At 39.3% G+C, this 27,541-nt stretch overlaps 2 protein-coding genes across 7 annotated transcripts in view; both read left to right on the plus strand.

Moving 5' to 3' along the window:
• Positions 1 to 5,762, plus strand: part of ptprea (protein tyrosine phosphatase receptor type Ea) — a 72,661-nt gene extending 66,899 nt beyond the window's left edge. For all 5 annotated transcript variants that reach the window (XM_061228123.1, XM_061228139.1, XM_061228131.1 and 2 more), the window contains 6 exons: positions 388 to 464; positions 1,304 to 1,438; positions 1,891 to 2,016; positions 2,108 to 2,259; positions 2,853 to 2,988; positions 3,911 to 5,762. In XM_061228123.1, coding sequence (XP_061084107.1) covers positions 388 to 464; positions 1,304 to 1,438; positions 1,891 to 2,016; positions 2,108 to 2,259; positions 2,853 to 2,988; positions 3,911 to 3,985 — 701 coding nt within the window. In that variant the 3' untranslated portion in view covers positions 3,986 to 5,762. The remainder of the gene's footprint in view (positions 1 to 387; positions 465 to 1,303; positions 1,439 to 1,890; positions 2,017 to 2,107; positions 2,260 to 2,852; positions 2,989 to 3,910) is intronic.
• Positions 5,763 to 8,214: 2,452 nt separating this feature from the next.
• On the plus strand, positions 8,215 to 21,787 carry mki67 (marker of proliferation Ki-67). 2 transcript variants are annotated; one of them, XM_061232287.1, is made up of 16 exons: positions 8,215 to 8,362; positions 9,622 to 9,723; positions 9,859 to 9,940; positions 10,032 to 10,147; positions 10,378 to 10,450; positions 10,681 to 10,750; positions 10,934 to 12,034; positions 12,372 to 12,604; positions 13,218 to 14,001; positions 14,143 to 14,264; positions 14,505 to 14,679; positions 14,797 to 14,934; positions 15,344 to 16,194; positions 16,281 to 16,335; positions 17,195 to 19,075; positions 19,857 to 21,787. In XM_061232287.1, the coding sequence occupies exons 2-16, from the start codon at positions 9,635 to 9,637 to the stop codon at positions 19,946 to 19,948; spliced, it is 5,862 nt and encodes a 1,953-aa protein (XP_061088271.1). In that variant the 5' UTR covers positions 8,215 to 8,362; positions 9,622 to 9,634; the 3' UTR covers positions 19,949 to 21,787. The 2 variants fall into 2 exon arrangements, with proteins under 2 accessions (XP_061088271.1, XP_061088273.1); XM_061232289.1 differs by having other exon boundaries at positions 10,952 to 12,034.
• The last annotated feature ends 5,754 nt before the right edge of the window (positions 21,788 to 27,541 follow it).

Genomic DNA, 27,541 nt, shown 5'->3' on the forward strand with positions numbered 1-27,541 from the left:
CATGCTCAGAGGGAAAACCTTGACATATTGACAGTGAAATATCTTCCATCCAATCTGCTGACCGTCTTATTTAATAAACTTTCATTGATTTGCCGTCCTTCTGCTCAATGATACATTTTCATTACTCAGTCTTGCCTACCTCGCAAATTATGTTTAACAGATTGGATTTCGATGAACATTTCAGCAAGTTAGTGTGGTAGATCCATCCATGAATCACAAATGCCCTTATAAGAGTGAAGCAGATAGCTATCATTAAGACACTGACAGCTGAAGACTGTGGCCTTTAAATGGCAGGTTTGTCAGTTGGAGATGGGTGAAGGCATTTGACATGGACTGACCTGGGGCTCCACTGCATCCTTGCTGATTTCCATAATTTGTTCTTTACAGATGACTTCAACAGAGTAATTATGTCAATGAAAAGAGGCCAGGAATTCACAGATTATATAAACGCATCTTTCATAGACGTAAGTACTTTTTTCTATCTCTCAACATCACCGTGCTGTGAGAAGTGTACCTTTTCAGGGTTTTTTAAACCTGCCACATGCAATATAGAATATGCCATACACATTTGGCACATTGCCAGTAGATCTATGAAAGCAGCACTGCTGGTAGACAGGAGCAGACTTGCACGGTGCCGGTTGAAACGTGTTCCGTGCTTGTCTCCTTACCCCTGTATGACAATCTGGCCTCTCCTATTTAGCTCAGATGGTATCATCCAAGTAGGTTTCAAACATCTGTAAACACAAACAGAGTCCTCTGGACTGACATTGCAATCTGGGATTGTTTTTTAAAAGCCCTGGAATAGAACAGTGCCAAGCTGTTGTGTTATTTCAACATTTCCTGGAACTGCACAGTGAAATTATTTTGCTTCCTGCTCTTAACCAGCCACTACCTCAACCGTTTTCCTGGGTTTTATTTTTTATTTATTGTTAGAGCTGATTTGGCATTGAAGTACAGTAAAAATAGCACCTCCATATGGCTTGTATTTAGAGTATCGCTAACATGGCTCTACTCCAGTGCTCTATTTGAAAGCACTAGAAGGGTTTAAAATTTGTGTGTCGTGTCCTAATTGGTGTGAAGAACATCTGTGACTATCTGGGCGAAATCACTGATAGTCACAGATGTCTGCCCCAAACAGTGTGCAGTAAACAAGGTTACATATATGGCATTGAAGCCACAGCGCCACTGAGAGAAAATTATTGTCCACATCCAATATCCCATCTGGAGCGTTAGTGTTGCCTCGACTGCAGAACTCGAACGGAGACATAGCTTTGAGTTTGTGTGCCGTGGTCTTTCTCGCCAGGGCTACAGGCAGAAGGATTACTTCATCGCCACCCAGGGACCCCTGTCCCACACGGTGGATGACTTCTGGAGGATGGTGTGGGAGTGGAAGTGCCACTCCATCGTCATGTTGACGGAGCTGCAGGAGAGGGAGCAGGTAGTGTTTGCAGAGCTCAGCCCTGTGGAACGACAACCTCACAGCGCTGAGCAAGCACGCTCTGTGTCTCAAGGGGATTTTGGCCCACCTGAAAAGATCTCACACTACTCCAGAAAATCCTATGTTCTCATATTTTTTGTGGGCCCCTGTCAGTCAGGGTCTTTTATGGAATCATCCTACCCCCGATGAACACCCCCCCATGCCCTTCCTGCTCACAGAGGGACATGGGTCATACAGTCTCACAACAACATGTCTCACTTCTGTAACAGCTGTGTGTTTATTTATTCTATTATAAATGGATTGGTGAGTAAGATATAAACACAAATAAAGAAATTAATAAATAAAATAGTCAACAATGTGACCTCAGAATACTTTCAGATTACATTAAAGTACCTTCTCAGATGTAAGATGTTTTAGGTTTCAGATTTGATTCTTGTGTTTCACATTCACAGGACAAGTGCTTCCAGTACTGGCCAACAGAGGACACTGTTACATACGGCGAATATACTGTAGAAATCAAGGCTGACACTCTGTGTGACACTTTCAGCCTGCGGGACCTGGTGCTGACATTCGGCTCGGTGAGTTTTCCACACTGTGGCAGTGATTCCACCGGAACGGGGCGAACGAAACGCCTTCCTGTATGTGACGTGAGTGATTTTCCACCGGCAGGAAAAGCAGACACGGCTTGTACGGCACTTCCACTTCCACGGCTGGCCGGAAATCGGCATTCCGACCGATGGCAAGGGAATGATCGACATCATCGCCGCAGTGCAGAAACAGCAGCAGCAGTCTGGAAACCACCCCATCATTGTGCATTGCAGGTCCTGATCAACACAATCACAAATAACATTTTCCTCTTGGAAGATTATGGACAGAAACATATTCGAATAGAGCATGCTGTGGGTCAGTGGTCACTGTTTCCACAAGCACTAATCACGCAGATAGTCTTGTGACCAAGCTGGAACATAATACTATGCTGTACGTACTGAAACAAAACAAGTACGATCACCACTTTCAAAAAACAAGACATCACATAATTTTTTAACATACCTCCATGTCTAGTTAAGGACAGCACATTTTATTTTCAACACAATCTGTGTTAAAAAGTCTCCCTTTGCAACACATGAATTGTATATTTTACAAAAGTAGTACATTTTCTACAAAGTGTATTACCACAAAAGTAGTCATACACAAAAGTGTCTTTGATATTACCACAGCTTTTTCGATACTTGTACCTTGGACTGGATTTTTAAGTTTTGTCTAGCCATGATTCATATGACCACTTCTTTCTCTAAAGGTGAGAGCTTACCTCTCTCATTAACAGTAGCAGAAGGGAGTGTTATTTTGTTGATAATATGCTGCTGGCGCTGACTGTCGCAGAGGTAACACTGTTCTGTCCTGTGTTTCGTCACAGTGCTGGTGCTGGACGGACAGGTACGTTCATTGCTCTAAGCAACATCCTGGAGCGGGTCAAGGCTGAAGGCCTGCTGGATGTATTCCAGACTGTGAAGAGTTTACGGATGCAGAGACCGCACATGGTGCAAACCGTGGTACGTATTCCTCAGGTAGTGGTGCAGGAAGTACCCAGAATTTTAGTAGTGGGCAGCCTGTAGCGTAGTGGTTAAGGTGAATGACTGGGACACGCAAGATCGTGGTTCTAATCCACACAATAAGCCACAATAAGATCTGCACAGCTGTTGGGCCCTTGAGCAAGGCCCTTAACCCTGCATTGCTCCAGGGGAGGATTGTCTCCTGCTTAGTCTAATCAACTGTACGTCGCTCAGGATAAGAGCGTCAGCCAAAATGTAATGTAATATGTAACCTACAGTATTGCTGCAAAGAGAGTATTCTTTGGAGTCATTATGCAGCGCTTGATTCAAATGTACAGTACTGTGCAAACGATTATTTGAAAAATTATTAAATGAAACATACTATACATTTTACATTACATTTTAGTAATTTGGCAGAATATTTATCAATATTTTTTGTGACTACCCTTCAGTGTTAAATTTACATCACTTCTCTGAGATGGCCAACGCTGTCCTGCAGTTCTATAAGACAATCAGCAGGGAGGTTGTTCCAAGCATGTTGGAGAACTTGCCACAGTTCTTCTGCAGACTTTTGTTGCTTCTGATCTCCGACAGCCTTGATCAAGTTTTTATGTAAAAAGTAGTCAATTGCTTACAGTAATATGTACAGTAATTGGAGCTTGGAAACAGTGGTGATATTGATTAACCTCAGGAAAAGTAAAAATGGAGAGAGAACACCCTGATGAATTTTATGCTATTCTTTTTGTAAGCATATTCTCAATTTAGCTGTTTGTCAGATGAAGGCTTACCTTAAAACTGAAAATGGAAGGCTTATAGTTTAGTTATTGGTGAATAGAATGTGTACATTTGGGGGAAGCTGCAAAAATGTTTTTACTTTTGTTCGTCAGTTCTCGTCATGCTGACTAGTTTCTTTTTTTTTCAGGAACAATATGACTTCTGCTACAGAGTGGTACAAGACTTTGTTGACATATTCTCTGACTATGCCAATTTCAAATGAAGAAATCCAAATCTGCCTTAATTGTGTATGCTGTTCAAAATTCTGTTTTAAGATACCATGGTCAGGATATAGTTTTTCTCTGAACAGAAATAAATAATAAGTTAGCTATGCACTTGTCTTTAATGTAACTAAAAATACATAATAGTTGTACCATATTGTGATATAATTATTTTACTCAATTGATTGAAATTGTAAATGGCAAATTGACTAAAATGCTAATGTAAATTTGACATGATGTAAATGAATTCATTTGTCTTGGGATTTAGCAGTATTATTACTTTTATTTTTTTGGATCATCACAGTCGTTCTATTCCTGTACAATGCATTATTATAATGTACTTTTATTTGCATTTCTTTTAAATTTGTAACACCAGGTTCAGTTATATTTAAAATTACAATCCATCTAATATTTATAATGTAGTTCATGTAAATGTATTTATGTACTATAGTAGATGCCCCATTCCTACATTTCATGTGCAAATGTTAAGTTTTATTTATGTACAGTTTGGTTGACATTTTTAGAAAATTTCTATTTCTGGTGTAAAAATTATGTCTGCCTTTTTTATGAGTCATGGCATACATTCTGAGATATGCAGAGCTTAAATATATATTTCCATTAGACAAATCAGAAGAAGAATTATATTTACAGATTAGATTATGTTACAACAAAAAACAAACAGATAAAAGCTAAACAAGAGGAATAGAGACCATGGGATTGTCAATTAATCTGTGCACACTGGTACAACAAACTATCACAATTGCAGAATTTATGAAAAAAATAATTATATTTATAGTTTTGTCTGAGGACTGTGGCAAAAGTTTGAGGAAGAGGCTGCACATTATCTGAAGCACACTACCTGATGCTCACTGTCAGGTGTCAATTGATCTGTTCTTCATGAGGAGGCAGAGGTTATTATTGAAACAATGTGTGAATATGTACATATTTTATTATAATGCAAGAGCGGCAGAACCACCGCAGATATATTTTTGAACAGTTTCATTGTACTTATTTTGACATTTGTGTGTTTGCTTGATGGTGTGCCATATATTGATTAGAAAAACAGTAATATTTCTGATCAGGAAATAATAGTCACCAGGTGACTTCAGCAAATGGACAGAATTTCTGGTAGAAATTTGGTCAAAATAAAAATATACTCTACATCTACATTTTGATCTAACCAAAAAAGAGATGACAGAAGCACAAGAATATGTGAGAAAAATATGTTGATGCAACAGAAGATGAATAAATGTTGCTTTGTTCAGAAACATTATGCATATCACCCACTGTAGCGGCACACCCTTTATGACACCACCATCACTGGCCATTTAGTATTCTATTTTAATAAATGTCTATCATTAAAACAGTGGTCATTATACAGTACATGGCATCATTATCATTCCATTCCATGTTTTATTGCCAATTTTGGCTCTGATTTGAAGCAGACATGAAGAGGGTTGATTGTACAGTTATTAGAGATGCTGACTACAGCTCTTTTTATATCATGAAAGGTCTTTGTAATGATATTTCTGACCAAATGTATCTTACAGAATTAAACATCCTCAGTACTGCGTGACAGCTGACCTTGAAACAAGATAAAACTGCCATTATTTTCTCTTGATATTTTGAGTTGTTGTAACAAATCTGTCGCTGAAGCTTGCCCTCTACTTGCTTCGGGTTTCTCACCATGGATTACTTTTGAGGTTTACAATGTCTTTGTAAATGCAGTTTGTAATACTGTATTAAATGCATTGAATCTCAGATGCATAACAATTGCAATTTTTTCAACACTCTTTTTCTTTTTGCATCAATGGATACATACAGTATTTCAGTATTAAAACCTCCTATATTATTATCCTGCACACATCACATATGTTCCAATTTGATACTTTACTATTGGGGAATCTAAAATTGTAAGTTCTGAACAGTGTCAGCGAATAAGACATTCTGTTCTAATAGAATACTTGCCACATTCAGAACAGATAGGCTGTCAGTAGCCAATAATTATTACCTTCAAACTGGATTTAAACTTCACATTTGACTCTAGTGATGTACAAAATCATTCCTGGGGCTCCTGACTCACATAGCTGGTTAGCATTACATTTTATTAGTGCTACACAGTCAGACAAAATGGTATAAATTCATTTTCGGGGGTTTGTGATTCATACTTTGTATGAATATCAAATTAAAGTGAAGCCACTTAATGATGAATATCCCTCAATTTAGTAGATAACAGTGGCCGTGGCCTTTCTAGACACATTATTTACTGCAGAATCAAACTTGTAATCATGGAAAAGCACTATCATGGATTATAGTTACAAAACATGACACTGAAAGCACAAGTCAAGCAAGTTGTGAGATGCAAGTGTGTTTACATACAAGAATAGCTACAGCAAGTAGCAGTTTGCCTTTGATAGCAAGTTCTGCATCATGGAAACAGAGGTTGCTCTTGTCCTTTTCAAGGTTTTCAAACTTTGTAGCCTAAACCAAATATACTTCGATGAGATTAGAAAATCATACAATGTTTTTAAGAATCCTCATTTTCTATCTCTTTTTTGTAGTTATTTCTCAATTGAAGTGATTTGATCATGTTACTTTTTATTATATAATTAAAGATTTTGTGTGCTCCCTTAAAGTCGCTGTCCAACCTGTTGTGGTATATTCCCACATTGCATTTACTGCAATGACATTACAGCTGGGCAATTGAATCTCTTCAGTTGTGAGAAAACAAGTTAGTCACACCTAATTTTCATCATAATGTTATTAGTTTGTTCTGGTCAAACATAATGTCAGGCTAAAATATGGGGGACAAAATCTGCTTCAGATGTTCAGTTTCTAACATTAGCTCAAAATGTCCACCTTGTCAGATACTGACAGATACTGTACCTGAAACGCAAGTACTCAATAAATGCTTTGTGTACATGAGAACATGGAAGCATGCGGAAGAGCAGTTAAAACGAGCTGTCCAATAATTCTGTAAGTAAATTCAGAGGTGAATAATGAATGGAAATGACGTTAGGAGGTTTGTGGAAAAATCTTCAGCTTTCTATGATCAATATGGAATTCCACTACCAAGTGTTTACCCACAGGAGAGAAGCCAAAAAAATAATAATAATAATAAGAAAGAATTTCACATATTTTTAGTTTTTGCTAAAACATCACATTTAAATTTGGATATAGAAACAGATGCTTGAATAGTATCTACCCGAATGCAGTGTGCCTGATTGCTTGAGACATTCAGGCAGGCATTACGTACTGCACCTTTAACTCCCCATCATGTCTTGGTATTTCTTAATCATAATTTAGTCATATTATTAAATATTAATAATGTTTATTGTATTTAGAAACTATGGTGCAAATGAATTGTATTTCTTCATAAAACCATACAATCTATAAATATTTTATTATAACCTGATTGTATGCCAATAAATCAATATGATTGGGAAAGTGATAATGTCATAATGAAAATAGAAATAGTAATCTATAAATTAAATGACTTTTATAAATTACTTTTAATCAGACAGGTGGGACATATACATTTGTCTGTAATTATCTATTAGTCTGAGCTGGACCAACGTGATTTTCTCCTAGTTCAATGTCTGTGATACAACAAAAATAATGTACATTATAAAGGCACTGTATACTGATATTGATCCAGCCTTTGAATTAATTAACATGTAGGTCCATGTAGCTACACGGTTGTCGGAATATGATAGACTAAGATGTTTAAAAAACACCCAATAACAGAAATGGCCCAAATTATGACAAGAATCCCACAGGCAATAACATAAAAAATACGGCATTCGGCCCATCTGACACCGATGGCAACATTTTTTCCGACAGAACTCCACTACCGCCATCGACTTCCTGCGTTGTCCGTTACATTTTTTTCTACCACTTCCGTCTTGTTGCAGTCCTTGCGTCATCACAGTCATGAGCCAATGGACATAGTTCGCGCGGAATTTCAAACAATTTCAAATTGTGATCAGTGCTCCGCCTTAATATCGTTCCCCGCAGTATGACAAAAAATAGTTCTTAATATAATATTTCCTAATATTTGAATATTGCAGTTATGCTATTTCTCATCATAGAGGTGTTGCACGAGTACACTTCTGACAATTACAAATCGTCAGATTAATGTTACCTTCAATTGTTGATGCATAGTGGCGGATGGATATATAGCTGGTGCAACAACCCAGAGCTCATTACTTCAGCATGTGTACATGTTTGTTGACGTATTAGAGGCAAAAAACGAGGTAGTGATAGTCTGTCACATATTCTTGTGATTTTATTTTCTTTTTAACTTGCAGCGAAGTAAGATCTTTTCATCATTGATGGAAGTCCCATTACTTTAAAGGATTTTAGCTAACGTTACACAGGTGAGTCCAGTGTGTATATTTATCTACAAACGACATATTAAAGTAAGATGGTTGCTCGTGGTGTATCTTTAGATCGCAACTGTTAACTAACAGTTCGCTAACTAACGTAAGGTTTGCTAACGTTAACTATCATTATCTTGCTTAACTACTTTAGCTAATAACTAGTGGGCTGCTTAAGCCTGTCGCCCGCCTTTTTTTCCATTTAAATTCTTTTTTTTTTTTTTTTAATCTAACCCTAATGACCCGCTTTTTGGCGTTTAAATGGTTGTGTTGATGACATTGTACGCAAAGTTCACTATATTAACTAACCTTTCCCATATAAACTACCTAAAGTTTTGGTCACTTGCAGTGCTAGATAACGTTAATGTAAGATACTCCATTAACCGCGGTATCGGAAGTGGCTAATGTTAGTTTAAGAACTTGGTTCTTCGATGCCTTACTTACTTTAAGTAAAAAGGTAACTTAATGTGATTTTAGATTATTCGGGGAAATGCATGACGTTATTTTAGCCTGTCAGGATGCTGAATTCATTGCTAAAGTTATAGTCTTCCGTTCCGAGTTTGTCAGCTAAGTTGCATCAATATTTTTACAAAGGAAAACGGAAAAAGATGCAGCATATGCACCATAGATTAATCAGTAGAGAAATCACACGTTTTGCATACCACTGTATTACCAGCTAAGTTAACGTATGTTACCACGTGTGACTATGTCCGCGATCTTGCTCGGTTAAGTTGGCTGGTAGCTAACTAGCTAGCTAGAGATTTAATGTTGCCTTGGGAAGCTGGCCCTCGTGTGTTGCTAACCTTCGTAAGTTGGCGGCTAGTATGGAGACTTGTTGAAACAAGTAACGTTTACTTGGCTACCTAATTGCCAGCTTTAGGAAGTTTGGTTTCTAACGAATCTTTAGTAAGGTCATTTTAATCTCATCCGCATTTGGAATGGTTTGATGAACACGGGGTGATCAGTGACGTTACTGAAGGAAGGATTTAGCAAGTTTTTTTAAAACTACGTTAGCACGTTCACTAAATGCATATTCTAGCTCGACTAGTCAACGTTAGTTCGTTAGACCCCTTGTTCGTGATTAAATGCTCAATTAGCTAAATGTTCAACTTGGGCTAAACTATAACGTTAGCTAGCTTACTTGCCTTGCTCGAAGTCATGTTGAATGACGTTAGTCTAATGTGTGTTTCACGTGTTGATATTTTTGCCACTTTATGTATATTGTTTAAGGGATTCATTGCGTCAAATGTTTTGTTTAGGTAAGGACTCAATATGCCTTTGCACGGAAAGATAGTTGTTATCAAGAGGAGTGGAGGAGATGGCACCGAATTCCCAATCACTGCATCTTGCTTGTTCGGCAGGTAAGTGGACTTCTTTCATTACGAAATGTGTATCCGAATAGAATTTAAGCCTTTTAGACAAGAACTCCTAACCAAGGAGATCACTGCATAATTTCTTCTGTTGCATGTAGTCACTTCAGTAACCATGTATTGCAGGAAGCCAGATTGTGATATTCGAATCCAGCTTCCTCAAGTCTCCAAGGAACATTGTAGAATTGATCTGAATGAAAATAAAGAGGTAAAAAAAAAGAGCATTTTTTCCTTGTTTCATACGATTGACAGGGGTCCATGGTATTGTATGTATAATAAAAGCGCATTTCTTATTTCAGGTCATGTTAACAAATCTGAGTTCAGTTAATCCTACACGTATCAATGGCGAGGCTTTGAAGCAGGCTCAGCATTTGAAACATGGGGATGTAATAACAGTTATTGATCGTTCTTTCAGGTAAGTTATGCTGTCATGGTGTGTTTGAACTTTGGGTGTGGATTTGTTTGTTTCAGTGTGAATTGTGGCTGAACCACTTCATATTTACAATGGGCTGGGTAGCCAATAGCGACGTTAATCTCTCTGATTTTTTTTTTCTTTTTATACATGATTAAGCAAGTGTGTGATTGGGGGGGGGGGGGTGTGTGTATTGTATTTTTAATTAATTTAATGTTAATTCTTTGTCCAAGGTTTGAATATCCTCCGGTCCCGACTCCAAAGAAGAAGAGGTCATCTTTGGCTGGGAAAAGTGAAACACTGCAGGTATGAGTTATGATGTAACATCGGTTGTTTTGAAGTCTGATTCATTATAGAGACAAATGGTGATTAACTTTGGTTGATTGCAGAAATGGTTTTTGTCTTGTGCTTCTTGATTTAATCAAATTGTAGACTTACTGTCAGAGTAATCTTTTTATTAACTATATTTTGATATTCTCTTAGGTTGGCATCTATTGTGTTGTTGCAGGTCATTGATTTCTTTCTTTTATTTGAAGGTTTTGCATGACCAGCAGGTGGCAGATTCAGGTACTGGGGAAAGGAGGAAGTCATCCGATTTAATTTCAGGTTTGTACAACCGGTTTAAAGGTTTCAGTTGTGATGGTGTTTCGATGTACTTTTTTATTTTTTGTACTAAATCCCATGCGGCCACTAAGTGATAATGCTAAATGTTTCATTAGAGCCAATGTAAAATAAATAGTCTAGTTTAATGATTTCTCATTAATATTAATTTACAAAATCTTCTAACAGACTCCTCTTGTCTGAAAGATGGAACCAATACCAATGTACAGGCACTTGCTGTCGAAGATTGTAACGAAACGGCAAAGGAAGTGGATCAGACTGGGCTGGATAAAATCGAGCCAAACGAGGAGAAGAGTCGTTCTCCATTCTGTGAGCTGTATCAAATAGTAAAACATAATCTCACCTTGAAATCGCCATGGAAGCCAGCTGAGACGGCACAACCCAAAACTCCACTCTCGTGGTGTGAGCCACAGAAAATCATGGAAGTCAAAACGATGGCTGAAGAAATTGGTGGTGAAGAGGCCACATCTCAAGATGATCAGTCCACTCCTCTGCCAACAAAGGTGATCAAACAAAAAAGAAGGTCTTCGGTTGGCTGTGTGGTGCAAACTGATGGTAGTTTTAGTGGTGAGGCAACTCCAAAATCGTCCAAGAGAAGGAGCAGAGTGAGTTCTGGGTCATCCCTAGAGGCCAGTATCATTTCTGCACTCCCAGAAGGACAAGCAGAAGACTCTTCCCAACTGGTTGCAACGCCCAGTAAAGCAACGCCCAGTAAAGCAACGCCCAGTAAAGCAACGCCCAGTAAAGCAACGCCCAGTAAAGCAACGCCCAGTAAAGCAAGCCGACGTTCTCTGGAAACTCCTGCAAAGCAGTCTATCCCGGAGGAGAAGGGAACTCCCAGGTCTCAGAAGAAGCCTCCACAAGGCACTCCTCAGAAGTTCAGTGCCAATGAAGTGGCGAGACAGATCGTGTCTGAGAATAGTGTCACAGAGGAAACCTTGGAGGGCACTGAAAAATCAGAAACCCCAAAAGGAAGGAGAAGCACGGCATCCACAGTCCTTCCAGTCAATTCCGCAGTGACTCCAGGCACACCCGGTATGTCCCACGTGGCAGATGGGCATGATGAACCCACATTAAAACAACTCGAGCGCGAGTCTGAAGCTGACTTGTCTGAGGCAGTCCAAGAAAAATCTCCGAAGGCCAAAGAGTCTGTTAGTCCTCGGAGGGTGTCTCCCAGGAAATCTCCAGGAAAAAAGCTTCAAGCTTCAGATGTGCCGCTTGAGCTTGAATTGACAGCACCACCTAGTGGGGGAAAATCTGTAAAAGCAGGTACCTGATTTAATTTGACTTCCTTGCACCACAATTTACCAAACCTAGTTTGCCCCAGGAAAGCATGTAATGCAGCTTTCACTTATTAGGGGCCTTTATTGATTCAACTTTAATCTGATTGGTTAAAATAATAATAATATTGCACAATATTGCACAATGCAACTACAGACCTTTTATTGACAATGGCATGCATAGCTATTTCTGGCATAATGTAGCTTAATAGGATAAACCTCTAATCTAACATGTGAAATGAAGTGCTTGTAAAATCTAGATTTGCAGTTGTTTGTTGTTTTTTGTATTAATTTTAACTGCTGTTGCTTTTGTACTTCCCATCTAGGTACTCCGACATCCTCTAAAAAACGCAAAAGTGAAAAACTTGAAAGTGATTTGCCTGGCCCTCAACTTAAAAGGAAAAGGGTATCGTTTGGTGGTCAGCTGAGCCCAGAGTTGTTTGACAAACGCCTTCCTCCTGACTCTCCACTTCGCAGAGGTGCCACGCCTGGGAGGCGCAGCCTGTCTATTCTTAGACAGTCGCTCCTGAGGGGGTCCTCCACAGTTGGTTTGATAGAGGTACGTTCTGCCATGCTTGTGTACATCTCATCCCATGGAACAGTTGTGCAAGCATTGTTCATGTAATCTAGAAAAGGAAAAGTACTAGGTGTGCTTCAAGAGCCTAAAAGCATATACTTCGTGCTGATTGCTAGCAGAGGTACTGGATCTTCTGAGGCACTTGCATGGATGTTAAAGAGCCTTTATTCCATGGACTAGAACATTTTGAAAAATGCTGTCAACCAGCGTTAGGTTAATTGTCCACCACGGATGCTTTTAGGTGTGCCTGTACAACCGATCAACAGAGCAGGTGAAACCTTATAGCCAACCAATTAAGTCATTGATTTAACAACTGTAATTAAAAACTTGCATGTGTTTTGACATCTTGGGTAGTTGTCCCAAAAAAAAAAAGGAAAAAGAAACTTCCTCAATAGTCATGATTTTACTGTACGCATCTGAGGTCATTCTCACTTGTTTGTTGCATGCAGGTTAAACACAATAGGCCTATGTAGGTACAGTACTTGTGAAACTAATTATGGTACTAATAGAGTATTTAAGTGCTGCTCTACCAACATGTACCTTTGCTTTTTACTCAGTGTTGATGTAATTTATTTTGCTTTGTTTACATTTACAGGAGTTGTGTGCGAAAAGTAAAACACCTAAACGCAGTCCGGGCAAGAAAGCTTCTCCCAAACCTGTCTCTCCTAAAAACGGTAGTTCTTCGCCTGCTAACAAGCCACCTAAAACAAAAGCTAAAACTCCATCTCCAAAAAAAACTGTAGTCGGGAGTTCCCCAGGTCAAAAGTCTGTTCCCAAGACGACTTCCCCAGGAAAACGGTCCCCCTCCACAGAGGATCCTAAGGTACCAAAGGGCAGGAAATCTGTTAGTCCCAGTGCGAAGACCCCTCAAACCCCATCATCTGGAAAAACGCCAGCCAAAAAACTAAATGAAAGTCTGCAAAAGTCCCCCTTAACTTCAAAGAAGACTCCTTCTCAGCCTCTCTTCGCTGATGCTGGAAGTCCTTCTGTGACGAGTGCTAGAAAATCTGATGCGCTGAAGATGTCTCCTGGTCAGTCTACAGCCAAAATGCCAAAGACTCCACTTCCTGCTGAAAAGGCCTCCGGGCCTACTGCAAAAACGCCTTCTCCCAAAGGGGGGATGTCCTTTAAGGAAGGCTCATTCAACCAAACGCCTGCTGTAAAAGGCAGGTTTTCAATCTCACGTGTTAGCACTCCATCCCCAGTTGTTGGTCAGGACGCAGGTGCTATGGAAACCTCTGCGTGTGTAACACCCAAGGTTCCTTTGAGGAGAGAGAGCATGAAATCCACATCAAAGAAAACTCCTAAAAGCGCAAGAAAGAGTGTCCTAGAAGTTATTCGCTCCAGACGAAGTGGAGCTTCAAGGGCTAACTTGAAAGGTAAGAATTTGAACTTGTGCTCCTAACCTCTGTCCGTGCAGGTTCATGATTATGCAACAGATGTGTGAATTATTCCTTTACATTGTGCAGTAAACTATTAATGGTAATTTAATTTATTTTTTTGCTCTTTCTGTGCTCCAGTTCTAAGCTCCTGGGCTAATATTGTTAAATTTGGGGTGAGCAAGCCGCAGACTGCTACCACTACTAAGCAATGTACAAGAAAAGTGACCTCTGTCAAGAAAACAGTGGTAAAGAAACCGAAGGTAAGCTTGTGGATGTAGTCAGTCATGTATCATTTCTTTTCCACTTCATATTCTACTATAGAAACACAGCTTTGGATATTTTAGAAATGTTAAATTGCTGTTCTGTATTGAAGTTAACAATGTTTTTCTGAGTGAGGGATTATGTACATGGATAATTTCAATGTAATCTTTGCTTACACAGTTGCAATGACAATTTGACTAATTGATCGTTTACTGATTACTTTGAAAATTGCCTTTCAGACCCCGGCCACTAAAGTCAAAGGTCATTTTAGCACTGGACATGCGGCATCTCCGGCTACAATTGTTGTGGGGAAGGCCCATACGAGGGTTGCTCAATCAGCAGGTTTTGCTCCAAAGATCGTCCACAACATTGCTCTGCTGAGGAAAAACATGAAAGTCAACGAGGACTTAACTGGTACTTTATTTGTTGACCTGTTTACCATTTATTCATAATGCATTTCTTGTCGTGAATATTAGTGTCATCATTTTACTGTTATATGCTTCATGGTTTTGTGAAATTTCATATTTCCAGGAATTGCAGAAATCTTCCGCACCCCTGCAAATTTGCAGAAGACGAAACGGACCAGTGATATTGTTTGCCCTAAGACTCCTCAGGCTGCTTCTGTGTCTGTTACTGAATCATCTGTGATGGACACACCTGAGGAAATGGGTAATTTATTGAAATATTCTAATTGATTTACTCTTCTTACAAAGTACTTCTTACAACAGTCATATTCTCAGGTTCCTGTATAAAAAATGTATTTTGATCAAACGAGCTGAGGTGCGTCAGACATTGAACAGATAGGGAAAAACCATGCTGTCCAAGACAACCTATCTGAGCTACCTGCTGCCTATATACTGCACTTGAGCTCTGGCAAGTCTGTCAAGGCAAAAGACCGGACAAGAAAGTGAAAAGAATTAACTGAATTTGTTGCAATGTAACGGGGTAGTAAATGTCCCACATTTCATTGCATTCAATTTGCAGGCAATCTGTATTAAAAGTATTTGTTTGCTTCTAATGTGTAATGTTCTTTCCTTGGAGGATGTTAACTTTGTTATTTTAATTAATTTTGTTGTAGGTGAAATGGTTGTATCTCCGCTGAGTGTTATCAGTACTGAAAAACACAGAATGTATGACAGTGAGGCAATTGCATGGCTCCTCCAAGAAGATCAGGATTCTAGTTTGAATGGTGATGATGCTCCTCAGGAAAGGGATGCTGAGGGATTGATCACCCCCTTGGTTACTGATGAACCAGAACAGGAACCGGTCCCACAGAGGGGGTTGAGGACACCGAAACAAAAGTCTGAACCTGTGACATGTCTAACCGGTGTCAAGAGACTAGTGAAGACTCCAAAACAAGTAGAAGATCTCGGAGGAATTGAGGGATTACTGAAAATCCCCAGAGAACCAAAGGTGTCTCAGGAAGCAAGTCTTGTTGGTATGAAAGAAATGAAGACTCCAAAACAAAAGATCCATCAAGTAGAAGACCTCAGAGGAATTAAGAGACTACTGAAAACCCCCAGAGAACCAAAGGTGTCTCAGGAAGCATGTCTTGTTGGTGTGAAAGAAATAATGAAGACGCCCAAGTTGAAGACTACTCCGCTGGTATGCACAACTGGTGTGAAGCGTTTGATGACCACGCCCAAGCAAAAGGGTGAGCCTGTTGAAGACATGATTGGATTGAAGCGATTAATGCAGACTCCCAAACAAAAGGTGGAGCCAGTAGAAGACTTAACTGGAGTGAAGGAATTGATGAAGACACCTAAGCAGAAGGGCCAGCCTGTTGAAAGCAAATTTGGAATCCGCAAATTGATGAAATCACCCAAACAAAGAGGGGTACCAGTAGAGGATTTCGCTGGGTTACAGGAACTTATGGAAGAACCGTTAGATTATTTGCCCTTTACAGTGTGTGAAACATCTGAAGAAAAGGTAATGTCCGTCGTACTAACAAAGCATTTTGTGGGTACAATGAGACTCTTGGCACAATTTAATTTCCATCTTTTTCTACCTTTAAGGTTTCAGGAACATGTGTTTCCCCAGAACTTGAGAAGAGTATTCCAGTTTTTGGTGGTAAGTTTAAAATGATAGTACTTTGAATCTTTCATGATATAGCTGGGCTTGTAACTTGCTCGCCTGACCACTCTATGCAAGTAAACGTTCCTTGTGGTGACTACTTTATGGTTTACTTGCCATTTCAATTAATTTTCCTTTAATGTTCTATTTCTGTTTGCTTTGCACACCAGTTTCTTTTTGGCTGTTTGAGCAACTTGGCACAAAATCAAACTCATTGTAGCCAGTGTTTCATATGACACCTGAAACGTGCTCTGATAAACAAAGCTGTGCATAAGGGAAACTTAAACCAGCCTGCGATTTGAAAGCAGCCTGCCCAACATGACAATTTCATAATATTTTATTGTTCATTTATGCTCTCTGCTAGTATCTGGGGTTAAGTGGAAATGTGAAATACTTTGCTCTTGCCATCTCTCTGACAAGTTAGTCTTGGATCTTTTTCCAGGACTGTACAGACTTTTAGGTGGTACTTGGCTAGTTGTAACCTGGCCATCCTTTTTTGTGGCAAATTAGTGGTTTCTTGCAGTGTAGCCACTACTTGTGTTTGTGCAGTCATTGACTCATCCACAACTGCCCTGTAAAGTGTTTCCAATCAGTTGCACCGGTCTTTAGTGGGTTTTGCTGCATTAGGGGGAGAATTATTTGTCCAACTGTAGAGATTTCCTTGGCCGACCATGTCCTTTGCAATTACTGTGATCACCAGTGCTCTTTCTTCTTAATGATGCTTGTTTGGTATATGTCTGACTTTTCTTATTTCACTGTCCAAATTATAGCTGGGTTAAAAAAGGCCCCGTTATGTAATTCTAGGGTTAATTGCATAACACATTTTGAATTAAAATGCACCTTTCTACATTTACAGAGGCAGAGATGGCTTCTAAAGAAAAGTGTACTGAGCTAATTAAGGAGGAAAGCCAGAGTAATGCTACAAAGAAATCTGCGAAGGAAACACCACAAAAACAAGTGGAAAAGATTTCTGGGGTTGATGCACAGAACAGTGACCACGCAAACACTGAAGCTGTTGCAGAAATGATCAGTGCCGGTGTTGTTGACCAGAATTTGCCTGAGGTGAAACCTAAACGAGGTAGGCAAGCACGTCAGGTAGCAGCTCCTGCAGTAAAGAGGACCCGTCAAATCTCCAAAATCAAGGAAGAGCCAATCAATTCTGCTGTTGCTGTTCCAACCAAATGTACGCGAAGAAAAGTGGCAAAAAATGTGGATGAATCTGAAAAGGGTACCATTGAAGAAAAGCTTTGTGAAAAGGTAGAGTCTATAAAGGAAGCTGGCGATGAAGAAAGAAGTTCAGATATGGAAAGCCCTGCTCTCAATGTGGCCCCTGCAAATGGAAGAAGAGGAAAGAAAAGCAAAGAAATTCTTCAAAATGACACTTCCACAGCTCCTGTCAGAAAAACTGGTAGGGGCAGAAAGGCTAATTTAACAGATGGAATTGATGAGAGCAACAAGGTCAAATGCAGGGAAATGTCCCCTGCTCCCAAAAAAGATGAAGAGGACTCTGAGAAGATGCCTGTACCTGTGCCCGTCATGGAACCTAAAAGAGGAAGAAGGCCAAAAAAGGCTGATTCCGGAGGCCATGTCACTGAAGCACAAACTACAGAGCGCATTGTCTCTGATGCCGAGCAGTCTGTTGGAAATTGCCTGCCCGAGTCCAAAGAAGAGACTCCTGTTGTCAAGTCTGGACGTGGAAGGAGGGCTAAAGCCGTTGTGCAGGAGGTTGAGGCATCAGTTGAGGTCCTCCCAAAAAGATCACGCCGTGGTGCTGTTGACAGTTCGGCCTTGCAGACGTTTGCTTCTCCTGTCCCTTCTTTGAAGTCTGTCCGTGGCAGAGGTAGAAAAGTTCAGAATTTGGAGAGCACTGAAGAGACCGTTCCAGTCCAAGCTCCCATTTCAGCCGCAGAATGTTCTACTCAATCCCCAAAGAAGGTGAGGGGGAAAAGAGGTGCTAAAAGTTCTGCTACAGTTGCTCTTGATGCTAGTTCTGCACCTTTGGATGCAGTGATGCCTGATGCTTCATTTTCAAATGATCTTGTGACAAAAGGACAAGCAATTGTAAAAAGAAAAGGCATCTCCCGAAAAGCTGGTGTTCACGAAGCTGATAAAAATGTGCCAACACAGGTCATCAGTGAAGAATCAACTGCAGGATTTGCTGAGTATAAAAATGATGGGGTTGAAGAAACCAGTGTCAATTTGGGGAAGCAAACCAACCCTCGCAGAGGAAGAGCTGGAAAGAAATCCACTGTGGAACAAACAGCATCTGCACCTGTTACAGAGCATCTTGGTCCAAAAACATTCACAGGTAAAGCTCCGTCTACAAGGAAAGGAAGAGCACAGGCTGTTGAGCCTAAACCTGTCCCTGTGGAAGATGATGTCCCCATTGTAAAAGCAGGAACAAAAAGGAAATTAACACGTGAAGTTACAGATAAGGTAACTGGCGATAACAACTCTACAGGCGAGTCTGTGAGCCTTGATCCCCTGCCTAAGAGGGCTAGAGGCAGGGCGGCAAAAGTGGAGGAAACCAAGTTGGACACGTCGAAAACAACAAAGCGGGGCGCTGCAAAAAAGTCAGGGAAAACTCTTGATAATGACGTAAAAGCAGCCGAGCCAATTGTGGAAACCCCAAAGCCTGCTAGACGGGGCCGGAGAAATGTGGCCCAGCAAGATGCAGTGGCACCTGTGCCAGCCCAAGAGGAGTGCCCCGCCCAAAGGAAAATGGAAAGTGCTAAACGTAAGTAAATTTGATTGAATTGTTTTCATCCTAAAAGGCTATGCATGTACGACTGGAGTTTGGCTCCATTATGTAAAAAAAGGAGAAAAGAATAGAGGAAATGTCTGATTTGAATATGAACAGAATAAAACGAATGTATATTTTGAAAGGCATGTTTTAATTACCCTTATGTTTTTTTTTTTTTAGTAAGCCATTATGAGCCGGATAATGTTCGGTGGGCTGTGCATTACACAATTCCACTTACCTGCGCTGAGGGACATTGACTGCCATTCAGTTGTAATTAAGAAATGTGTTTCAAAATAACTATACCATAAATGGAAACATTTCTTCAGTTCTACCTAGGCAACTACTAAATTATATTCAAAACTGAGGTTTAACTTTAAATGTAGTAAAGCTATACAGTATCTATACAATCATTCTTTGACATCAATCTGACACAATAGGCTAAGCATTAAGACTTATTTAGAATTGTGAGTAATTAAGAATTTTCAGGGTAAAACTTGACATGAATTTTGTATAGTGGCCAAGATGTGTTTTCAAAATAGGTTATACCCCATGCTAGGAATGTATTTGGAATCAAGCACATTGATCTGTGAAATAATTAAAAATCTCCATCTGCTTAGCAAGCATTTCATTGAATTGCAATTCGGTGGATCGATTTAACACCACCATGAAGGTATACAGATTTAAAATCAAATTGCCTGTCATAGTTTTCATGCAAATATTAAACTGAGACCTCTTGATTGGGCAGTCATATTTTGGGTAATTCTTTCCCCTACAGGACCTGCCACTCGAAGACTCAAGAGTGAAAAGAAGACTGACTGTGCAAGGTCAGAAGAGGCCAAGCCAGTGAGACGTACCAGGCAGAAATGAGCAAGATGTTTGTGTGTATATAGTAATCGGCAAGCTTACTGTCTTTTATTTGGCTTTCTATGTAGACTATTTTAATGGCATGCATTTATTATCCTCTGCTTAATTGACCTCAAACTTAGCCTTGTTTATTTTTATATTTTTATAAGTAGCTTTTTGAATAGTTTGTATGGACATGGATGTCTTGTATATGCAGGGATGTTTTATTCAAAACTTGTGGGCATTTATTAGATGTTTTAAAGGTGCAAGAATCATATTGTGAAATTTGGTTTTAGATTTTCTGTAGAAATGTGGACTCATTTTTCTGTAAAAAAAAAGAAAAGAATAAAATCAGAATTTACATTTTGTATTTGTTAATTGTTCACTAACTTTGCTTTCAATGATATGCATTTCCAATTTTGTAATGCCATTTAAGTGTATTTTGGTAGTTCATTATTTAGGCAGAGGTGAGTTTGAATGCTTTTTCCACTAAACACAAGCAGTTCCAGTGCTGTTTCATGTTAAAACCACCTGCTTAAACCAGTTTTTCATTATTAAAAATGCTTTAAACTCTGAACTCTTAGTATTTCATTATATACATGTACTATATACATGTGCTTGTATAAGCAGATAATCATAGGTGAATTGCATTCAAAAGTTGAATTTCTTTTTAATTTGCATTGTTTTCTTATCTAAATATCTTGGTAGGTACTTGTGTTCATGATGACGTCTATCTTAACGGATCGTTCAGGTCCTGTAGAATTTTTCATATTTAATAAAATAAACCACCATGTTTAAAAATGCATGGCACCTAATCCTACATCAGTTACACCCTGCTTCCCTCCATTGGAATTACAAGGTACTGCATGTGGTGAAGCTTAGGTCGGAATGGATCCCATGCATTTTGAAATATGGCAGGTGGTCTTTATTATGTTAAATCTAAAACAATTCTACAGGTTCTGGAGCCCCTGTTAAGATGGACGTGATCATGAACACCAGTGTGTTGCACCTTTCCTCTACCTCCCAATCTTACAAGATTTCCATTTTCATAAAAATAAAATAACTTGAGTGGAATTCACTTGATTATCTGCTTATATAAGTATGCATCATGTCATTAAATAATTGTTTGTAGAACCGTTTATACAGTGTAAAGCATTTGGCAAACCGGTTTAAGCAGGACATTTTTTGTGTTTTTAACGGTCATTCTCTTGACATTCATAAGCTGTTGCCCGTAAACTAATTAGACGATGTATAAACTTTGGCAATCGTTTTTCTCTTAGTGGCTTTTCTTTAATTTGGTATTAGATAGTAAAAATTAAGCTGCAGGAGGCTAACAAAAAAAATAAGATTTCATTTCAAGCAAACCCCTGTAGATAAAATTCACCCTAATAGAATTGTGCATTGGGGCTCTGAATCAAGATCTCTATTCACACCTGGGAAGACTTGTCAAAACCAGTATTGTTGGTCTAGGGTTGTACGCTCACTCCTAAACTAATCGGTGAAGTCTCTTATGGGAGGATGTGAACACTATCAGAATGGTAAATTATCAATAATTTTTTTTTTTTACTTTTTGCATTTTCAAAACAAGAGTCTTAAGTGGCTTAATGTTCTAGTTGAAATTTACAGGGCAAAATAAGTTTTCCTCCCCCTCCTAATGTGCAACTGTTGTGTTTTTAATTTTAAAAAGATTTTTATTACTTTTGTTCAAGTCTTTTCTTTGAGATTCTTTTTATTTTTTATTTTTTATCAAGGCACTTCAGAGTGTAGATGCACTGTACTTGCAGAAAACCTATATGTTGTTGCCGGTCCAACATCCTTAATGTATGTTTATGGAATAAAGAGCATTGGAAGCTTGGAATATAACCTACTGTGTCTGCATATTTTTAGTACATTGACTATAACCTAACTGTTAAAAACATCAAAACTGCTTTGTCTTCACTGAAATTTTTTTGTATTAACTGACTTAAATTACACTTTAGGTTTTGATTGAGGAATGTTGCATGTAGTTGTAAATAGTTGCATTTATTCAAATGACATCACTGCGCAAAGATGTGTGACTCTGCCGTGTGCAGTCCTAGGAGTCCTGGCCTGGATTTTAACCCCACATGTAAATTTCACAGCTGCTGACGGGTGGTAATATCCTTCCTTTTATTATACAGCAGTTCCTGGAATACTGCCTTGCAACCAGCCTTTTTCATCATTAAGGGATTGGGTTAATTGCATGGTTTAAACACAAAACGTCTTGTATCTGTGCATTTCTAAATTTAATTTAACCTTAGTTTCTCCTTTAGAGACCCCTGGTGTATCTTCACTTTGTTTACCACAAATTAAACTTCAGCTGATTGTTTACCCGCCACGGAGTCCCAGTGCATTTCTATAGTGCTTTATTTATTTATTTCAATAATTGCAGAGCAGGGATTCATGTACATGTGGCCCTCATCTGCATGAAAATTATACAATTAACTTCTAACCAGCTCGTTCAGGTTTTCTCCCCGCAACCCCACACCCTCAAGCACAGAAGTGTATTGGATAGCCTGCATTTTAATAAATACCTTTAAATTGGGTGCAGACCTTTCATTAGAAACCTTCGACTCTGGCTAAACAACAATACAGGCAAATAATCACGGTTAGGACAATGGGAGAGTCTGCCAGGCTAAAAGGCATCTTTAAATATAGCTGGAGAGATGAAAGCACCCAGATTGTGCCTTTGTATTCGAACGGGAGGCTAATGTTGGTGGCAAAATGCCAAGTGTTGTTGCCATAGGTCCCATTTGAAGGCTCAAGAACACATTTGCAGAGAAGAGGGAGAGTGGGCCCTGACTAGAGCGTTGCATCACGTAGTGCACTTATCTTGAAGTCTGACAGTAATTATCAGGAACAATGTCTTTCGAATGACTGCTGTGTTTATGCATCCTAGACACCAGGAAAGGGAGATAATGGCATTAGGAAAAAAGGAAAGGTCTCCAAAGACCCCTTTTCGGGGGTTCAGCCTTCAATTAAATTGGCTCTCGTTCTCTCGCACCCAACAAGCAGAAGAAGAATGGCTATGGTTCTATTATTTAGTGTTAAAAGGATCTCAACATGTTTTCTTCAAGAAAGATTAAATCCTTTGTGTGGGGAAGAAAAATAATAGCAACCATATTGAAAACTGCAGCTAGAAAATACTAAATGCAGTGTTCAAACACTGCCGCATTTTAACCATTGACGCTACTGACCACTTCTGTTTAGCCACGTAAAATGTTATTTATGTTTGCCTCTACTCCAGCATATTGGAGCTTAAATGACACCGAATATTAGGTGAAAGTGCAGATTTAATTTGAGTAGGAATTACAGCCTGTATATTTTTATACCCTGTTTTAGGGCAAATGAATTATAAAGTATGTGGTTGGGCATCCTATGCCTGCACTGACTGCTGGGTATCTTCTCAGGTGATGCTTTTCTTTGGCTTGTTTAAGGGAATGTGTGCCTTCAGCCTTATGTCTTCAGCAAGCTTTACTTCAGGATGGGTGATTGACCTGGCCTGTCATGAACATTCCACGTATTGGCCCTGAAGAACTCCTTGGATGCTTTAGCAGTATGGGCTCATTGTCCTGCAGCAAGATGAAGTGCCATCAATGAGCTTTGAGGCATTTGGTTGTATCCAAGCACATCATCTGTAAACACAAGTAAACCATTTCCATTGGCAGCCATACATGCCTAAGCCATAACACTACCTCCTCCATGTTTCCAAGAAGAGGGGGAGGGTGCTTTGGATCATGCACAGTTGACACACTTTCCTCTTTCCATCACTTTGGTGGCAGCCAGTTAATACTCTTTAATACTCTTTGTTTGAGAACTAGTTTTTTAAATGCAATTTTTTGCAAGCTAATCTGGGTGCTGCTTGTGGTTTACCATTCTTCTCTTTATGGTAATCTTGACATCCGTGTCTACATCCTGGAGCATGTTAGTTATCTCTTCAACAGTTGGAAGGGTGTTCTTCATAATTTAAATAATGTTTCGGTCTTACGTGGTCTACCTTTTGCTAAGCTTTGCTAACATTTGACCTTGACACAACCAATGTTTGGCTCTGCTTGATTTTTTTCCCTATGATGGTCTGCCTTACTGGTATTGACACTTCTTTGGTCTTCATGTTGACGGACAACAGGAAGACTTCAAATGAAAATTCAGCACATATAATTCATTCTAGAACTTCTATTAGCTCTCTTGTGTATGAGCTAATGATACAATATATAGCTGAGAAGCAACTAATTGTCCAATTACTTTTGGTTCCCCGAAAGAAGTATGAATAAAAAGGCTGTAATTTCTGTACATGGTTGGCCTGATATGGATGTAAATTCCTGCAAATTAAAGATGTACTTTTTCTTGATTTGGTTCTGTACTTCACAATTTTAGATTTGTAATCAAATAATTAAAATGCTTTTATACATTTTGGTTTCACCATGTAGAAATTTTAGCACTAAAAACAGACCCCCTATTTCAGGGCACCATGTTTGGGACATATTCATATTTTTTAATTAAAGTTGTTTTATACTTTCTTGCATATCCTTTACCTGCAATGACTACAAGTCTGTGACCCATAGACCTCACCAGGTGCCGGGTATTTTCTCCTGTGGTCCTCGGCCAGGCCTGTACTGCAGCCAGCTTTAGCTGCTGCTTGTTTTGGCGGCTAGTTGCCTTTCCTAGTTGGAAACGCATGTTCATTTAGTTTCAGTTCATTTGTGAATGACTTGGTCAGTCAATAATGGCTTCGAAAAACTGTTGCTTTAGCAGTATGTTTGGGATCATTATCCTCCTGAAGGATGAAGCGCTGTCCAATGAGCTTGTACTGTATTCTGTAGCAGTTACAGTGGGGCTTCAGAATTATTGGCACCACTTTCCCTGTAATGCTTGACCTTATTTGGATCTTGGGGACTGCCTTTTGGCCTAAAATAGTGGAGTACAGAACCAAATAAAAACAATATTTTTCCCAAGACTTATGGAGCTCCCTATACTTACATATATGTACTGTATATATATACAGCTTCATTCAGTTCTATCAATTTTAATTCTCTCCCAACAATGTCTGAATTTTAGTTTGAAAATTGAATTAGCAGTTGACACAAGCACATTTTGTATTCCACAAACAAGGTATTATATTTAATTACAAGGAACATACACTGAGATTTGTATACTATCTAAATAATTTTATTTTCATCAGAGAAAAAAATGAAGAGAGAAAATGTAGAACCAGAATAAAAGAAGCAAGAATTGTCAGTTCTGAAGACATTGTATGTTCCACTGGGTAAAGCAGAGAGAGCAATTGGCAAGCGATCTTTAGAAAAAAAACAGGACAGGCAGCGGCAGAATGAAGATAAAAAGGGGCTGCATGCTTTTTTCTCGCTGATGGCTGGCAATAAGAGATGAGCTGCTGAAGAAGAGGAATATCTGATAGGTCATCTGTTGTATAATGAAAGATGCAGAGACAGGAGACAAGTTGGGAGGCAAGGTAATTTAAATCCACAAGGGGAGACTCTTCGAGGTTCTCAAAAAAAAAAAAAAAAAATTAAAAATACAGAGACAAGGTTGATCTATAGTTTATAAACTGACCAAAATAATTAGCATTCAAATTAGATTTGAGGACTCAGTTTGACAGGGGAAGAGAACAGTTATACTTTAGAGATAGCCTTAGCGATCGGGGGAATAGAACTCTTGTCTGTGGAAGGATTGAAGTGTGTGTGTTTTTTTTTCCTCTCATTCCGGAAGTTTGATGTTTATTATTAAAATTAGGAACGCCGTTGTTCTGACAACGTGCACCGTGAGTCATGTACACTACATTAGAATTCCATTCAAACGGTACTTAATGAGCTTTTAGTCATACATTTAATTGAATGTGTAATCTTGTTGCCTGGAATAATGGCAGATTTTTTTATTTTCTGTTACATTTGATTTCTCGCTTGCTCATCCTTGGATCCTCTCTTTCATTTTTCCCAGAGCATCCTGCACAATGCCTTATGAAATCGTAAATGCTGGGAAAAAAGCATATTAGAGCCGTCAATGGCACATGAATAATATCCATAATGAAAATGATATACTTATATGAATATCTATAATGTGGGGTTATTTCTCTCCTGGCTGTTGTGAGTAGTCTTGGGCTGACATCCAAGGACTGCTGAGAGGGAATTGTTGGAAACACAAGAGGTAGAGGCCTGAGAGGGAGATATGGAGGGATTTAGCGACACGATTTGAAGGCTGCTACCAGAGGAGAGAATTGGGGAGGACAAGATTAGCAGTGTCGGTCTGGAAGGCTTGTAGGAGCCCTCATCGAGTTTATCTCAATCCGCATGGCAGACTGCAACAAAGAGTACAACATTAATGCTCGGGGCCGTGAAGTAGAACCTGTGGAGTCCGGGACTGAGAGTCGTCATCTCCGCTGACTGCTCTCCCCGCTCCCGACGCGCGCACTGTCACATACAAGGGGTACGCACTGTCAGAACAGACAGGTCTACAGGGAGGGAGCAGGCCGTGGGATGCAGTTTAAAAAGAACTTTGATGTAAGCCTGTAATCGCGCCACTACAGGCTCAATTGCAAAGTCGACAAACACCAAACAAAGCTTGTCAGTCAAAGGCGAAAACAAACACAATAAAATGTCTTATAGTGATGAATGGGAACTTCAGAAGGAATGCATTAAAAGTTAAGGCCGGCACTATAAGAACACAGTGATTGTCCCTTTGTTCAGTGGATTTGTGACTGGTCTTAGCGGACCGCTGTATACAATGTTAAGCAACAGTGAAGTCTTGCCTAAACTAGATAGTTGTTAGTGTTTTAAACAATGCGTTTCTAGATCAGTGAAGTGCTCGAAATGCATGTGAAAAATAATGGCTCTGGCATTTTTTCAGTTTTTGTGTATCATGATGCCTGCATCGTTTTATTTCCTGTGCCACGTTTATGTAATGGACGCATTTCTTACCATCAGTTACAATAGTCTGCATTTTGGAATAATCTGTTCTTAAAGCCAATCTGCTTTTCTCCTCCTGTATATTTTTGAAATTGTAGCATGATAGGATTTATTATCCCAGCCACTTCAACACCTGTCTAACACTGACTGTGGACTGACATAAGAGCTATATATAGCTTGGATACGCGTCCTCCACCACATGCTTTCATCTTTAATTAGAACTGGACTTTTGAAGTCATGTAGTTGCTCCGAAGTTTGTCAAACCCTGATTATCTCCAAGACCGACAGCCAGTAGCCAGAACAGATTCCCCCTTGTGTCAACCGCATTAAATATGTAAGATGATAATGACACACTGTGGCACAAATTAACTTTTTTTAAATTAATAACAGGGCAGCACTCTGCTACTTTGTTTGGGCCTTAGCTTTTATCCAGAAGGCTGGAAGTTCAAATCCTCGATGTAGCACTGCAGTTTGTCCCTCAGATAAGGTACGTTGAATTACAGTGCTTACCTGAATTACTGCACTAAAGGGCAGCCATATAAAGGGACTACCTTTCAAATGTTAGCTAAGCACGTTTCGGAGGATGAGGGCATCTACTAAGCAAACAGAATGGATAACAATTTTCAGAGCTCCAAGACAGAACGGTACTGGTATTATACTGGAGTGGTAATACACAATGCAT

Source organism: Conger conger, chromosome 2 (assembly GCF_963514075.1).
Source record: "Conger conger chromosome 2, fConCon1.1, whole genome shotgun sequence".
Classification (NCBI taxonomy): domain Eukaryota; kingdom Metazoa; phylum Chordata; class Actinopteri; order Anguilliformes; family Congridae; genus Conger; species Conger conger.

Bases quoted from the DNA above. Each gene is read 5' to 3' on its own strand.
- mki67 (XM_061232287.1), top strand. From the start codon at position 9,635: ATGCCTTTGCACGGAAAGATAGTTGTTATCAAGAGGAGTGGAGGAGAT. The intron at 10,751-10,933 runs GTTTGTACAACC...ATCTTCTAACAG, and splicing joins GTCATCCGATTTAATTTCAG to ACTCCTCTTGTCTGAAAGAT. The intron at 14,935-15,343 runs GTAATTTATTGA...ATTTTGTTGTAG, and splicing joins GGACACACCTGAGGAAATGG to GTGAAATGGTTGTATCTCCG.